Below are 13403 nucleotides of genomic sequence, written 5' to 3' on the forward strand. Positions count from 1 at the left end.
GGCAATTAATAATTATTCATTAAACTATTAATGTATGTATAATGTTGGCAATAATTTTAAGTTAGGTGCATGCACCTGCCAACTCAACCAACGTACACTTAAAAACATTATTATTATTATTTATTTATTTTTATGGTCTGCTTGACAGCCTGCCTGGCGTCAACTAATTTCCGCGCTAATATTTACTACTAGTATTTTCAAAACAAATCAAAACATTTTCGGATAGCGACTGCGAATTTATATAAAAAAAATTAAAAAAAATTAAAACACATTTTATGATACTTGGGAATAACTCAGCAGGGTTGGACACTTGGGAATAAGACAGAACCTGCAGAATATACCCCGATAAATATAAAAGTATCTGCAAAGGTGAAGCATGCAGCCAGCCACAAGAATTATTAACTCAAAAATCTACTTGTAAACAAATATTATGGACTTCTATTATCCATGATAATGCCCTAACAAATTTGTTCCTTCAATAGAGCTAACAATATAGCTAATTAATATCAACTGCAAGAACTCACCAAGAATAGAATTCATACAATTTCGATGAAAGAAAATTTCTAGCAAAATATTACTACACTAGTTCTTCAAATAATATCAAAAAGATGGCACTTAAATTGGTTTTCACAAACAAGCTAGTTAGACTAACCATATAACAGCCATTTCTCACATTCTATAAGCAATTTAATCTTACTTCTACAAACAAATCAAAATCACATGTTTGGATTGAATATAAGATAGAGAGATACACATGTTTGGCAATAATCACTCTCCCCTCCAACAAACCCATTAAGCTTAAACAACTAAAATGGAGTTCATAATAATTCTTAGTGAATGGGTTAGAGATGGGCACAGCCCTCCCCTAAGCCCAAGAATAAGAAAATATAAAACCAAGAAGCCTAAAGATACGAGCTTTAACTTGGGCCATGTAATAAAAAAAGAAGAAGATACTTTTGCATATTCCTAACTTGGGATGTGTGAGGCCCAAGATTAGTAATAATACTAAAAAATTACAAGTAAAGCTGCTCGATGGTAATTTAAAAAACATACTGCTACAAGAAAAGAAAAGGATGTCTTGATTTGAAAAATAAGAAAAAACATAAGAAAGAGGAAAAAGATTCCTGAACGATAGGAGGACTGACTAATTAAACCCATTCAATGGCCACCGCATAAGCTGCTTACCATTTTGTCTCCACATCTTACCGGAAAACCCTCCTAATAGTTGCTAACGGCCTGCCCTGCCTGCCTAGTCCTTGCTCAAATACCCATTCATCTCCTCTCCCTTACGCTCTCCTCTAAGCTCCACTGCCAATGGCGGAATCGGAAACGAGGCTTCCATCTCATCAACCGGTAATTAATTAATTAATTAAACAACACATTGCATTGTAAATTTGTAATCTAATCTAATCAATTCAATGCTCTCCTCTACTATATACATATATATTCTAATTGCTTCTGCGATTGAAGATTCTGGAAAATGAGAGGAAGAAGCTCAAGTACCTTGATTTCGTCCAAGTAGCCGCGGTGTACATGGTCGTTTGCCTCTCCTCCCTCCACAAGTACGCCAAGAACCACTCCGGTCCCCTGAAACCCGGCGTCCAGACCGTCGAAGGCATCGTCAGAACCATCGTCGGACCTGTGTACGACAAACTCCACGACGTCCCTCTCCATCTTCTCAAGTTCGTAGATCGCAAGGTTAGGTCAAAACTTTTCCCCCAAATCTCCTTCCCAATGTCTCTAAATATATATATTTATTTATTTATTTATTTTATTTTATTAATTACAAATTCCGTTAGTCACGTGACTCGCGATGGTGTGATAGGTGGACGACTCGGTCATCAAGCTGGACCATCACGTGCCGTCCCTTCTGAAACACGTGTCGCGCCAGGCGTGGGAGGCGGCTCAGGAGGTCCGCCGGAGCGGCTTGGCTTCGACCGCGAAGACGGCTTACGTTAAATACGAGCCGACGGCGAAGGAGCTCTACGGCAAGTACGAGCCGGTGGCGGAGCAGTACGCAGTGGCGGCTTGGCGCATGCTTAACCGGCTGCCGCTGTTCCCCCAAGTGGCTCAGGTGATGGTGCCGACGGTGGCCTTCTCGGCGGAGAAGTACAACCAGGCGGTGTCGTACGCCGCCGGGAAAGGCTATACGGTGTCGTATTACCTTCCGGTAGTGCCCATCGAGAGAATCGCCAACACTTTTCAAGAACGCAGCAGCCTTGATCAGCCGGCGCCCAACGGGCCCTCCTGCGTCACAGTTTCCCAGTAACAGTAATATTTACCATTTGATTATTATCACCATTTTTGGTTGCCTGCAGCTGCTGCTGCGTTCACCCAATATTTTCAGTGTATTGCTGTCGGATCTTAATAGTTTATTTAGATTCTTTTTGGCCCCTTTTCGATCCTTGTCTCCTTATGCAGTGCAAATAATCTAACAGGAAACACACAACAGGAATATATTGAAGAACATTATACAATCGTTATATAGTTTGATGCAACTACAAATACATATATATATAGAGAGAGAGAGAGATATATGAGATGGATGGATGGATGATTGAATCATGAGGCATTTTCAATGAACAAATCCTTGCAAAGCTCTCTGTAGAATCTGCAGACGAGATCGAGGAAGAGAGGGGACTTGAGGTCCTTCCAGCAACGCAGAAGCTCCTCCACGTCCACCAAGTCCTTCATCTTCCCCTCTTCCACGATCATCTCCACCAAATAATTCTCGAAGCTTCTACAAGCATCTTCCACCTGATCACTCCTCTCCGGTCGGCTCAGCTTTATGTACGCCGGAGTCAGCGGCGAAGGGCAAGGCGCCCTCTCATAATGCAACTCTGACAAACTGCTCTTGATTGTCCTCGTCGTCTCCATGCTTCTCTTCCGCAGTCTCAGAATCGAGAGGATCTTCGATAGGCCGCCGTGCGAGGGCTGCTGCTTGCGGCGGCGATGGTAGAGCACTACTCTTCTTAGGAAGAAGGGTTTTCGTATGCGGAGCTTAAATTTGATGGTGCGTAACAGCAGCTTCTTACATGGCATCAAAAGTTTCGATTTCAAGGGAAGGATTAGCTTCATTTCCAAATTATATATAAATAGAGTAATTATGTTGAAATTTGATAAGAGTTGTAGTGCTGATGAAGCAAAGGAAGTAATTAAGAGAATGGCGGTTAGGAATGGTTGTACTAGTATTTATTAAGGAGTTGTAAGTGTAAGTAATACTACTATATATATGTAGTAATGTAATAAAATGTATGTGGGTGGAGTGGAGTTCACGTCGGGACTCAGAAAGTGGTGTCCCATGAATGAAATTATACATATGCCCACTATTCTTGTAAGGTCCTGGACTCCAGCGCCGGATGAATGGATGGGCCGGGCCGTTTTTGTTTATTTGGGCCGTCGCTAGGCTTTCTAAGAAATACTAGTAAAGATGACCCATAATGAGTGGTAAATCCATAACCTGGAATGGCGCACAGTCACGAATCCTTTTAATTTTTATGAATTGCATTTGATTATAATAATTTATATATATGATTATTATTATACAATATATACAAATAGAAACACAAAAAGAATATTGTAAATATATATATTTTAAATTGTGGGGCCATGAAATGCGTGCAGCAGCAAAACTGGGGATGCTTATTAACAACTTTAGTGCATGCCATTGCCATTGCTATTGCTTTTGTTCCCTTGAGGGGGCCCACACTGTCCAATTATACCCACCCTACCCAAATACTACTGTCTCAATTCATTATTAATCTCATCATCATTCATCGATCCTCGATATATATATATATATAGATATCATCTGCCTTCTTCTGCCATCTGCTCCTAATTACTTAATATTCTTCTTCTTCTGCATCGATCCATCTAAATCGATTAAACATAGATAGATAGATGATGAAGGGTAATTACAGGAGGTTCAGACTGTCAGACATGATCCCAAATGCTTGGTTCTACAAGCTCAAGGACATGACTGCCACCATCAGACCACCACCATCAACAAGATCCCATTCCCAATTACCCAATTCTCATATTCTTCATCCCTGTCCCATCACCACCAGGAAATCCACCCACCACCACAACCCACCCACCAATTACACCAGGAGATCATATTCTTCTTCTTCATCATCATCATCATCCTCCACCTTCTGCACCAAGCAGCAGAAACAACGACCACCCCGGAGAAGAAGGACCATCTACCTGCCATCCCCTAACCACGACGATCAAATTATTCATGATAACGACGAGGAGGAGGATATCATCATCGACGTAGACGAAAACTCCCACCCAATTATCAAAATCAAAACTAATAGCCTCCCCGAAGAATTCAATATCAATGCCATATCGTCCCTTCCCCCAATTCTCACCAAACCCCTTGGCACCAACAAAACAAATTACAGATATACATCAAACTCAAGCCCTGCCGACGACCGCCACAGAAAATCCATTTCCAGCAGGCCGGGTGTGAGAATTCGGGGCAAGAAAATCATCGAAACGCGGCGCCGGAAAAGCGTGAAGAAGACGAAATTAGAAGATGATGCGAGTTCGAGGAGGAAGAAGAATCATAATAATAATAATAATAATAATAATAATAATAATAAGATGATGATGGAGGAGGAGGAGGAGAATGATCGGGTGTACAGTACTGGTAGAAGATGCTTTGCCGTAGTGAAAGCTTCTGTGGATCCCCAAAGAGACTTCAGAGAATCAATGGTGGAGATGATTGTCCAAAATCAAATTAGGGTTTCCAAAGACCTCGAAGACCTTCTGGCCTGTTATCTCTCGCTCAATTCCAATCAGTATCATCAATTCATCATCAACGCCTTTGAGCAAATCTGGTTCAATATGCATCCATCCATCCCCCACCATTAATTATAATAATTAATTAATTAATTTCCCTAGCTTTTTTTTTTTTTTTTTATATGTAATTATTTGAAATTTATGGATATCAATTATTTAGAGTATGTAAACTACTTTTTTGTCACATATTTGACAATTGTGTCAACTATTAATATATTATAAAATAGAAAGAAAGCAAAATCCATTCTGTATTGATTTTTGAAGTGTCAGTCACATTTTATCTGTACTCCACTACATATATCACTAGTTAATTAGTTTAATTGCATTCTCCAAAATTGAAATTTGAAACTAAATTTAATAATAAAAGTCTTCAAAATTAAGGCACTGAATATATATATATATAAGTTAATTAACACGATATAGTAGTTACATTAAACTCACATTCCCCCGAATAATGGTGGATTAGAGATTTGCGAAAATATATTTATTTATTTCAACCCTATTAGATAGATGTTTTTGTAATTTTGAAAATTTATACTAAAATAATATATGTGGAAAAAAAATTAAATAATTATTTTTTTAAGAATAATATCAAAAGTTTTAAATATATATATATATATATATAGGTGTGTAAAGTGAGTGTTACACTTTGAGACAGGCATGAAGAATTTATGAGCACCAACAGGAAAAAGAGACAAAACAACAAAATATTTAACAGATTTTTGTTATTCTGTTTGTTTCCCTTTTTCAAATGGTGTATATATATATAATTAAAAGGAGGTCCACAATTTGAGTGTGCAAAAACTAACACAAGAATTATTGTTAGATAAGGCAGACAGACAAAAGTAAAGCCACTTTAGGGTTTTTGTACAAACGAAAGAGGAATGATTGAGCATCATTTTATTTTATTACATAATTCAATTTGCAAATGCATATTAATTATTTTGCATGCTCTTCTGGAATTTGCCTATATATAATTAAGTAATAACTTAATAAGATTATATTACAAGCTAAGGCGCATGCCATGCTGGGATTTCATTATAATCATTAATATACTAGATTACATGATTTAGAAGAGTTAATTATATATAGAGAGGACTAAGTAAATTAATATTTAGTGTTTGGTTTTAGGTTTTGATTGAATTATAATTTTTTATAAATTAAATAGCCCTATGATATATCATAACATTTTAAAAAAATAGTACATTTTTTTTATAGAAAATCATAAGTGAAAGTTATAAAGAAAAAAAATGTATTTGTTAGAGATCTATACATAAACATGGTAAGAAACTAAGTGTGTTTGTTTGAAGGATTTTGGTGGATTTCCACTATTCATCCAATTTTTTTCCCCCAAAAACATCAAATCAAACACCTATTTTTCATTTTTTATATTATACTAAAAATCAATTTTACATTCAAAACATCACATCAAACCCTATTTATATCACATCATACAACTATTCAAATTCAAAATTTTTACTATTCAAATCCCAACTCAAAATCCAAACCTCCAAACAAACACACCCTTAATATATTATTATTATTATTATTATTATTATTAGAAATTGAATAATAAGAAGCTTGTGTTTAATTTATCAATCCTTGAATAATCTTACAAAAACTGTCCATCAAAATTCAGCTTCATAGTACACAAATACATATATATTTATGAAACTTGTAGACGAGTTTCACATGACTTCCATAAGGATGAAATATAATCATTCATAGCATCTGAAAAATCAATAAATAATTTTTTTAAATTACAAAATACTCGATTAGAATTAGAGAAATAAAAGGTTTGTCATTCTGTAAATACCTTTTCTTTCCAACTCCCAAAAATAAAATTAAAAATCCAAGATCCATTTTTTAGGAGACCATAAATCAGTGACAAAGAATATGTCCAATTCAATTCTCAATATATACAGACAAAGGTCCAATAATTGATGTTGCACGAGACCAAAAATTTTATTGGCAGCAATAATTCCAGGACATAATAAAAAGTCGACGAATCTTCAATAATCGTTCGGGCATATATATATATATATGCAATCTTTGCTACGACATCTTTTTGTGAATGATTGTAGATGGGAATAATTTGGTTCATTATTCATTGAGAGGACAAGAATAAGGTACAAGCTAGCTTCTTCATCAATTAATTATTCACATTATTCTTCATAATTATAATTAAAAGTGTGATAAAATCGATCGAAAGATTTGCAAGAGTTCGACTCAAAAGTTATACTACAAAATTTATAAGATAAAACATGCTTCAACAACACGACCTTGATAGTGAATCGGGATTCAAATTATTGCAAATTTTGCTAAAAGAAATGTAAATATGAAGTAATATTAGGGTTTCTTGTTTATATTTTTTAATGATTTTAGAACTATTCATTGATATAATATCTTAAAAAATATAATTACATCTATAACATTTATTTGTTATTTAAAATATTATTAAATTTATTTTTTCCGTCCGAAATCAATATATTTATTTTTCTATTTTGATTTGTTCAAAATCAATACATTTATTTTTTTTCTTTACTATTAATTTTTGTTTTACAATTTACATATTATTATAAAATATAATCATCATTATTAAAATAAATTATCTATTTTCTAAAGTTAAAATTGTAAATTTTCTTTTATTGTTTAACATATATTTATAATATTAATATTTCAAATTTTATTTGCAAAAAATAAATGAATGCATATATATTAAGCGAAAAGAGTATTATCTTTTATCCCAAATATCATATTCAAAATCTATGTATATCATAGGTTTATTCACTATTTATCATCTATAAATATTATTCAATGTAATAACAAAAAAAAAAAGAAAACTTATTTAAACAAAAAGTTAAATACCACTTTATTTAAAATTAATTTCAAACCATAATCAAACAAATACCATATTCAATATTATTTTTGTTTATACTTTTATTGTTTCTGCTTGATTCTAAATATGAATATTGTAACATATATATAATTAGAGCATATTTAAGAACGTGTTCGTTTTTTGAGATAATATAAATGAATATTTTTGTATGTGAGATACGAGAATTGTGTAAAAAATATAAAAAATAATAAATATATATGATATATTAATATTTTTGATAATTCATCTATATATATATATTGTTAAAATCACACACTCTAAATATTTTACTATTATTATAGTTGTTATGGTATAACTCTTTGAACACCATTTCCACACTCTAGCTCCATGTGTGTGTTGGCCAAAGAAATTTTGGTAAAATACCAAAATATAGCAAACGATTTTGTTGTACCTAAAAATATATATAAATATTCAGTTTGGCTATACGCAACGTATATGCACTCTTACGTACTTTGACCATCCTATTCCTTGCTTCTCCATTTTTTTTCAAAATTTCTAATCTATTTGATTATCATATGTTTTTGGAATATGAATTATTGTTTGTTTGAAATTTTTTTGAAATAGATCTTGGTTTAATAAGGTTTTATGATACGATGCAACATTTGATTTAACTAAATTTCAAATATATATTAAAATATTAAAAAAATATATTTCTCAATCTATTGTATATTCAACATAGATTTTATCTTACACATCTGTTAGATAATTTACAAATTACATGTAATTCCCTATCATTTTGAGTTTTTAAATGTGAAATTTTGATAACATAATGCTGTTCTAGGGGAAAAAATAAAATAAAATAAAATTTGAAGCAATAGAGAAAAAGTTGTATATATAAACCTACCCTTTGTATTTGTATGTTTTATCAATTTAATTTTCAATTGATCACGTCAACTATTTTATGTCAAATCATATTTAAGACTAATATCCAATTCAAATAAATATAGCAAAGAGGTATAACTAATCAATTAAATATAATATACATATATATTGAATAAAGTTGTCAAAAGGATACAAACACAATGCATTTATTTGTATTTACATCTACAACATGAATATTCCTACAACCACATACATATAAGCTACAATAACGCTAACATGCAAATATGGCATCCCCCAACAAAGGCCAAAGCTCCCGGGTTCGATCCCGAACGTGACGTGAGTGTGTGGGTAAAAATATGTATATATATATAGTATAGATCGAAATCGACAAGAATTGGACGCTAAACTCGCCGACCACGATAGTCTTGCCTTTTGTTACGACTCGTGAAGTTCATCGAATACATACCGCTCACTGTCACATGCGAAGCCCGGGATGAAGCCTCGAGTGGAGACTGAAACCCGACATTTTCCACAGCGCCGACGGTCTTAAACAGCCTTCGTCGGTTCACCTCCTCCACGAGCGACCTGTGGAGTAGCTGGCTTCGGATGTCTACTAGCGACTGGTTCCTCATCAGCGCCGGCATTATCCCCGAGCTGCTCCTGATTTTCGTATCCTTGGTTCGCCTTGGGGAGAATTGTTTAGGACTTTGAGCATCTTCGTAGTGATCGTCTAAAGAATTGTAACCCCAGTTGGAATACTTCCCGGAATGGGATGAGCTTTGCGAACTGGTGTCGTCGAATGAATCACCTGCGAAAAATAAATAGTTAGCTCTATAGGAGAAGATAAATGAATCTATAGATTTTGTGTTAGATTAATTAGATTTAAGTCTATCAAGTCTGTTTTATATTGCTTATATATAGACTTTTTATTTTGACAGTTTCCGCAAAATATTTTCACAGAATCGAACAAATTCCGGTGGTCATGAGAAGTACCTTGAAACCAGTGGCTGCCGCCGCCATGGGGCTTCATGTCCCTCCGGTGAGAGGCTATCGACCCCAAGGCCGAGACTTGGGATGACGAAGAAGGCGAGAAGAGAGTGTTGTGATCGTTATCTTCGTCTTGAAAATTTATTATACTGAATTGAGCCGGTCGAAGATGATAAGGATGATCGGACTTCCAGCCTGGAACGAGGCCGGAAATCTCCCCATCGATCATATTCGCTATTTCGGATGGCCTCCAGTCATTTATCTCCAGCTCCTTCACCATTTCATTCGCAACGTCAAGCGGAGTATCATTTACAATGTCGAAGGGAAAGAACACGTTTCTCACAGAACCTGCAAACTCTCGAGACTGTTAGCTGTGTGAATCTTGAGCATCGAAACAATTCATATATATATATATATATACTGCAAATGTTAAAAATAAGGACTGAGAAACAGAGACTCGCCTTCTTTATCGGCAAGCTGCACTTTCAGGAAAATGGTATCGTCCTCGTGGTTTAGCTTCCCGGTGATGGTCATGTTAGTCCTCGGTGAATCATCATCACTCAATTGCAGACGCTCGAGTTCAATCCTATCGTTCAAGAATGGCTTTTGGTTCTCAATGTTATAGTGGAGATGATCATCGGAATGAACAACAGCAAGGAAAGGGTCGAGCATTAGTTCTTCCGCGGACAATCTCTTTGGTGCAACCTCCAAGCACTTCCCAATGAATCGTTGAGCGTCCAAGTCTTGGACTTTGTAGAATGCCCGCGGCTTTTTTCCCTTAAATGAAACATTAAATGGCACGGTTTCAATTTCTGATCACGGTGTCTAGATTTTGTTTTTCCTGACAAACTGTAGTATATGCTCTTACTGATATCACTTTCTTGTATATCTGTGCTGGATTGGTGCACTCACTATAGGGATACTCCGACGTGATCATCTCCAGAACACACATTCCGAATGAGTATACATCAACAAGTTCGTTGTAATTCTCTTCGTATAATTCTGGTGCCATGAACTCGGGAGTTCCTATAAAAGTTTAGACAAGAACTAATTACTAATCAAGACAACGAGTAGAAGCAACGACATCTTATCATAACCAAGCAAGAAGAGCAGCTACCTATGACACTGTGTGCTCTATTCGATCCTCGGAGAATTGCTGCAAGGCCAAGATCACCAATTTTCACTTGTCCTAGGTGACCATTGACGAATATATTATCGCACTTAAGGTCTCTATGTATCACGGGAGGATCATGGCTGTGCAGATACACAAGACCTTCAAGTATTTGCCGAGCCCAAGTCTTTATAGCTCGAATATTCACTCGCTTATACTTTGCTCTATATCTGTGCCAAAAAAAAGAAACAAAATCAGTTTGAAATTTCAGAACAGGTAAACTATAAGAATTGCTACCAGGCCACATATAAAAATGTTCTGTTAAACAAATATTCTGTCTATACAAATCTTGTAATTCAACGGCTACACATCTACTCTGTTAATAAATGATTTTATTTGAAACATTACTAAATTTCTACAAGAATACGTCCACCTATTTCAGATATTCTACACAATGACATTTTCAACACCTAAGCTCAAGTTTAGGTGTATAGCTGTCTAAGTTGACTAATTACATAAATTCAAATAATAAAATTGTAATCTAAATAAAGTAGAGAGTTGTAGGGAGTGTATATTACTCTCTGAGGGTGCCGGAAGTGAACATCTCGGTAATAAAATTGAATGTTCTCTTCTCCACATCGATCCACGAAGTGTAGAATCGGATGATTGATTTGTGGTTGAGTGTGCCGAGAAGGTGGACCTCGGAGTAGAGCCGTTGCAAGTCCTCTGGAGTTTGAAGCAAATCAGCAAGCCTCACTTGACTCCATGCTACTTCCACCCCAAGCACCTCATCAATTGCCTTATAAACTGTTTTCATTGCTCCCTTCCCCAGGATTTCCTCAAACTGTCAATCATTAGTAATTATAAGAAAAAAACAATATGTAAGGGATTCGTGTTGTATGGCAAATGAATACCAACTGGTTCAAAGAGAAAATCCTTCGAACACAACCAATCAATACTTGTTAAGCAGATTGTAAGTAAATATATCACCTGCTTAAGGCCAACAAAAATGAAGGAACAGAATATGAAAATCTATGCAATACCAAGACACTCGGATACTCAACAGCATGTTAGTTGGACCTTATACTTTCCTTCACCTTATTCAGAAAATCCCTTACAGGGCTATCCAATTTCCATAACAAGTAATAGTATAAGGACTTTGTTTATCTAGTAAGTAGAGATTCACTCATACTTCCATATTAATAATAATCGAACCAAAGCATACAAACAAGCATCACAGATCAAAAAACAAAGCAGCTTACCCTGCCATATCTACCCGTTGGATCAGTTTCTGCATATCCATCATCAGCTGTTGATTCATCAGCCTGCTCCTCTCTCTTTGCCTTATACATGTTTGCTTAAAACTCTGTTGAAATGAAATTTTGTTATAACCAACCATCCTCATGAAGTAGGATTATTTTCATTGAACTATACAGCTTCACAAAGAATGAGAGTAAATCTGAATACCAGACAAAAAAAACACTTGGGAATTGAATAATCTGAGCAAATAAAAGCCGTACAGTACATAAAAAACATAAAAGGAGCAACCAAGAAAGTGGAATTTTTCCCCGAACATGTTGTTCATGACAAGAAAACGTCAAAAAGGCTCTGGAAATTTCCTTCAATTCCAAGTTCACCACGCACGTTGGCTTTAAATAATTACGATCCCTAGCATCTCGTTTCATTGATGAAATAGTTATAGCCTCGATTGGGAAAAGGAATCAATACAACGAATAAGACCTCCAATACATACAGTAAATGATAAAAATACAAGCACACAGCAAAGCAGCAAGAGATTAAATTATTATTATTATCACTAACTTTTTTCCCTGAAAACTGAAAACAAAATCTTCATCGATTAAAATTCTGCATGCTTCAGAAAATCAAAAAATAGAAAAGCACCTACCTTAATGCGCAGATTAACAACAACAACAACAATATCTACTCCCAATTTCACTCAGCCAAGCACATATTCAGCAAAACTAAATAAACTAAATTCCTCAAATTCAACACCAATCACCTGAACAAGAACTGCTCGATGCTTGCAGCAACGATGAATCCCGTACGATTTACAGCCACTAATTGAAGCTTCAGGAGAAAAATGTATGCATAAATAGAATGGGCGAAACAGAGCAGGTTGAGAGAGGGGTTTGGCGTGTCACTATATATATACAAAGATAGATACAGTGATATACATACATATAGCTGTGTTTGTGCATATGACGGAGGTGTTTGTATTTACGTGCGTAACGGAGTTGGCCGCTTCTGAGAATTACACTGTTTGAATTTTCAACGGCGTTATTTGGGACGTCAGTTCTATTTGTAGACTCACTCTACTGCAGAAGATGTCAATTTTGAATTTTCTTCCTTATCTACATATTTCGGAAATTAAATTAAATTAAATTAAAATTTCTTCTTTATTATAATGATTGCAGTTGGATAATTTGTAAGAGAATGTTGGCTATGGTGTCCAAGCAATAATGTCTTTATTTATTCATATTTTTTAAGGATTGTATTTTGGATAATGTATAAATTTTTATTTTATTTCTAAAAAATAAATATTGATTTGTATTAATCGAAGTATCTCGTGACAGTGAATATTTAGGGAGGGTTTACTTGTGTGTGTGTGTTTTTTTTTTTAATATTTTTATGTGTAAGTTTATCTAGTATTTGAAAATTTTTTATGAGAAAATTAATTATTGAAATCTTTTAATTCAGTGTAGGTGCTAAATGATAAAATTATTATTGAATAGATTATACAAATTTACAAAATTTAAA

At 34.8% G+C, this 13403-nt stretch overlaps 4 protein-coding genes and 1 long non-coding RNA gene across 5 annotated transcripts; 2 read left to right on the forward strand and 3 right to left on the reverse strand.

Annotated features, from left to right (window-relative positions):
- Positions 1-674: 674 nt before the first annotated feature.
- Positions 675-1652, reverse strand: LOC127252267 (uncharacterized). The gene is made up of 2 exons (XR_007839048.1): positions 1504-1652; positions 675-1308 (listed from the first exon to the last, which is right to left on the reverse strand). It is a non-coding gene; the product is annotated as an uncharacterized LOC127252267 (long non-coding RNA).
- Positions 1206-2402, forward strand: LOC127252265 (stress-related protein-like). The gene is made up of 3 exons (XM_051276386.1): positions 1206-1353; positions 1471-1698; positions 1826-2402. Exons 1-3 carry the CDS (start codon positions 1315-1317, stop codon positions 2267-2269), a joined length of 711 nt encoding a protein of 236 aa, XP_051132343.1. The 5' UTR covers positions 1206-1314; the 3' UTR covers positions 2270-2402.
- Positions 2403-2428: 26 nt separating this feature from the next.
- LOC127252266 (transcription repressor OFP17) lies at positions 2429-3195 on the reverse strand. Its single transcript, XM_051276388.1, has one exon. It carries the CDS (start codon positions 3076-3078, stop codon positions 2563-2565), a length of 516 nt encoding a protein of 171 aa, XP_051132345.1. The 5' UTR covers positions 3079-3195; the 3' UTR covers positions 2429-2562.
- A 488-nt stretch (positions 3196-3683) lies between these two features.
- On the forward strand, positions 3684-5051 carry LOC127251836 (transcription repressor OFP1-like). Its single transcript, XM_051275743.1, has one exon. The coding sequence runs from the start codon at positions 3901-3903 to the stop codon at positions 4876-4878; it is 978 nt and encodes a 325-aa protein (XP_051131700.1). The 5' UTR covers positions 3684-3900; the 3' UTR covers positions 4879-5051.
- A 3615-nt stretch (positions 5052-8666) lies between these two features.
- On the reverse strand, positions 8667-12800 carry LOC127251783 (probable serine/threonine-protein kinase WNK4). The gene is made up of 8 exons (XM_051275653.1): positions 12646-12800; positions 11888-11991; positions 11204-11469; positions 10632-10855; positions 10383-10540; positions 9976-10291; positions 9521-9862; positions 8667-9335 (listed from the first exon to the last, which is right to left on the reverse strand). The coding sequence occupies exons 2-8, from the start codon at positions 11975-11977 to the stop codon at positions 8929-8931; spliced, it is 1803 nt and encodes a 600-aa protein (XP_051131610.1). The 5' UTR covers positions 11978-11991; positions 12646-12800; the 3' UTR covers positions 8667-8928.
- Positions 12801-13403: the final 603 nt, after the last annotated feature.

This window comes from Andrographis paniculata, unplaced genomic scaffold, assembly GCF_009805555.1.
Source record: "Andrographis paniculata isolate CXL003 unplaced genomic scaffold, ASM980555v1 Contig45END, whole genome shotgun sequence".
Lineage (NCBI taxonomy): Eukaryota > Viridiplantae > Streptophyta > Magnoliopsida > Lamiales > Acanthaceae > Andrographis > Andrographis paniculata.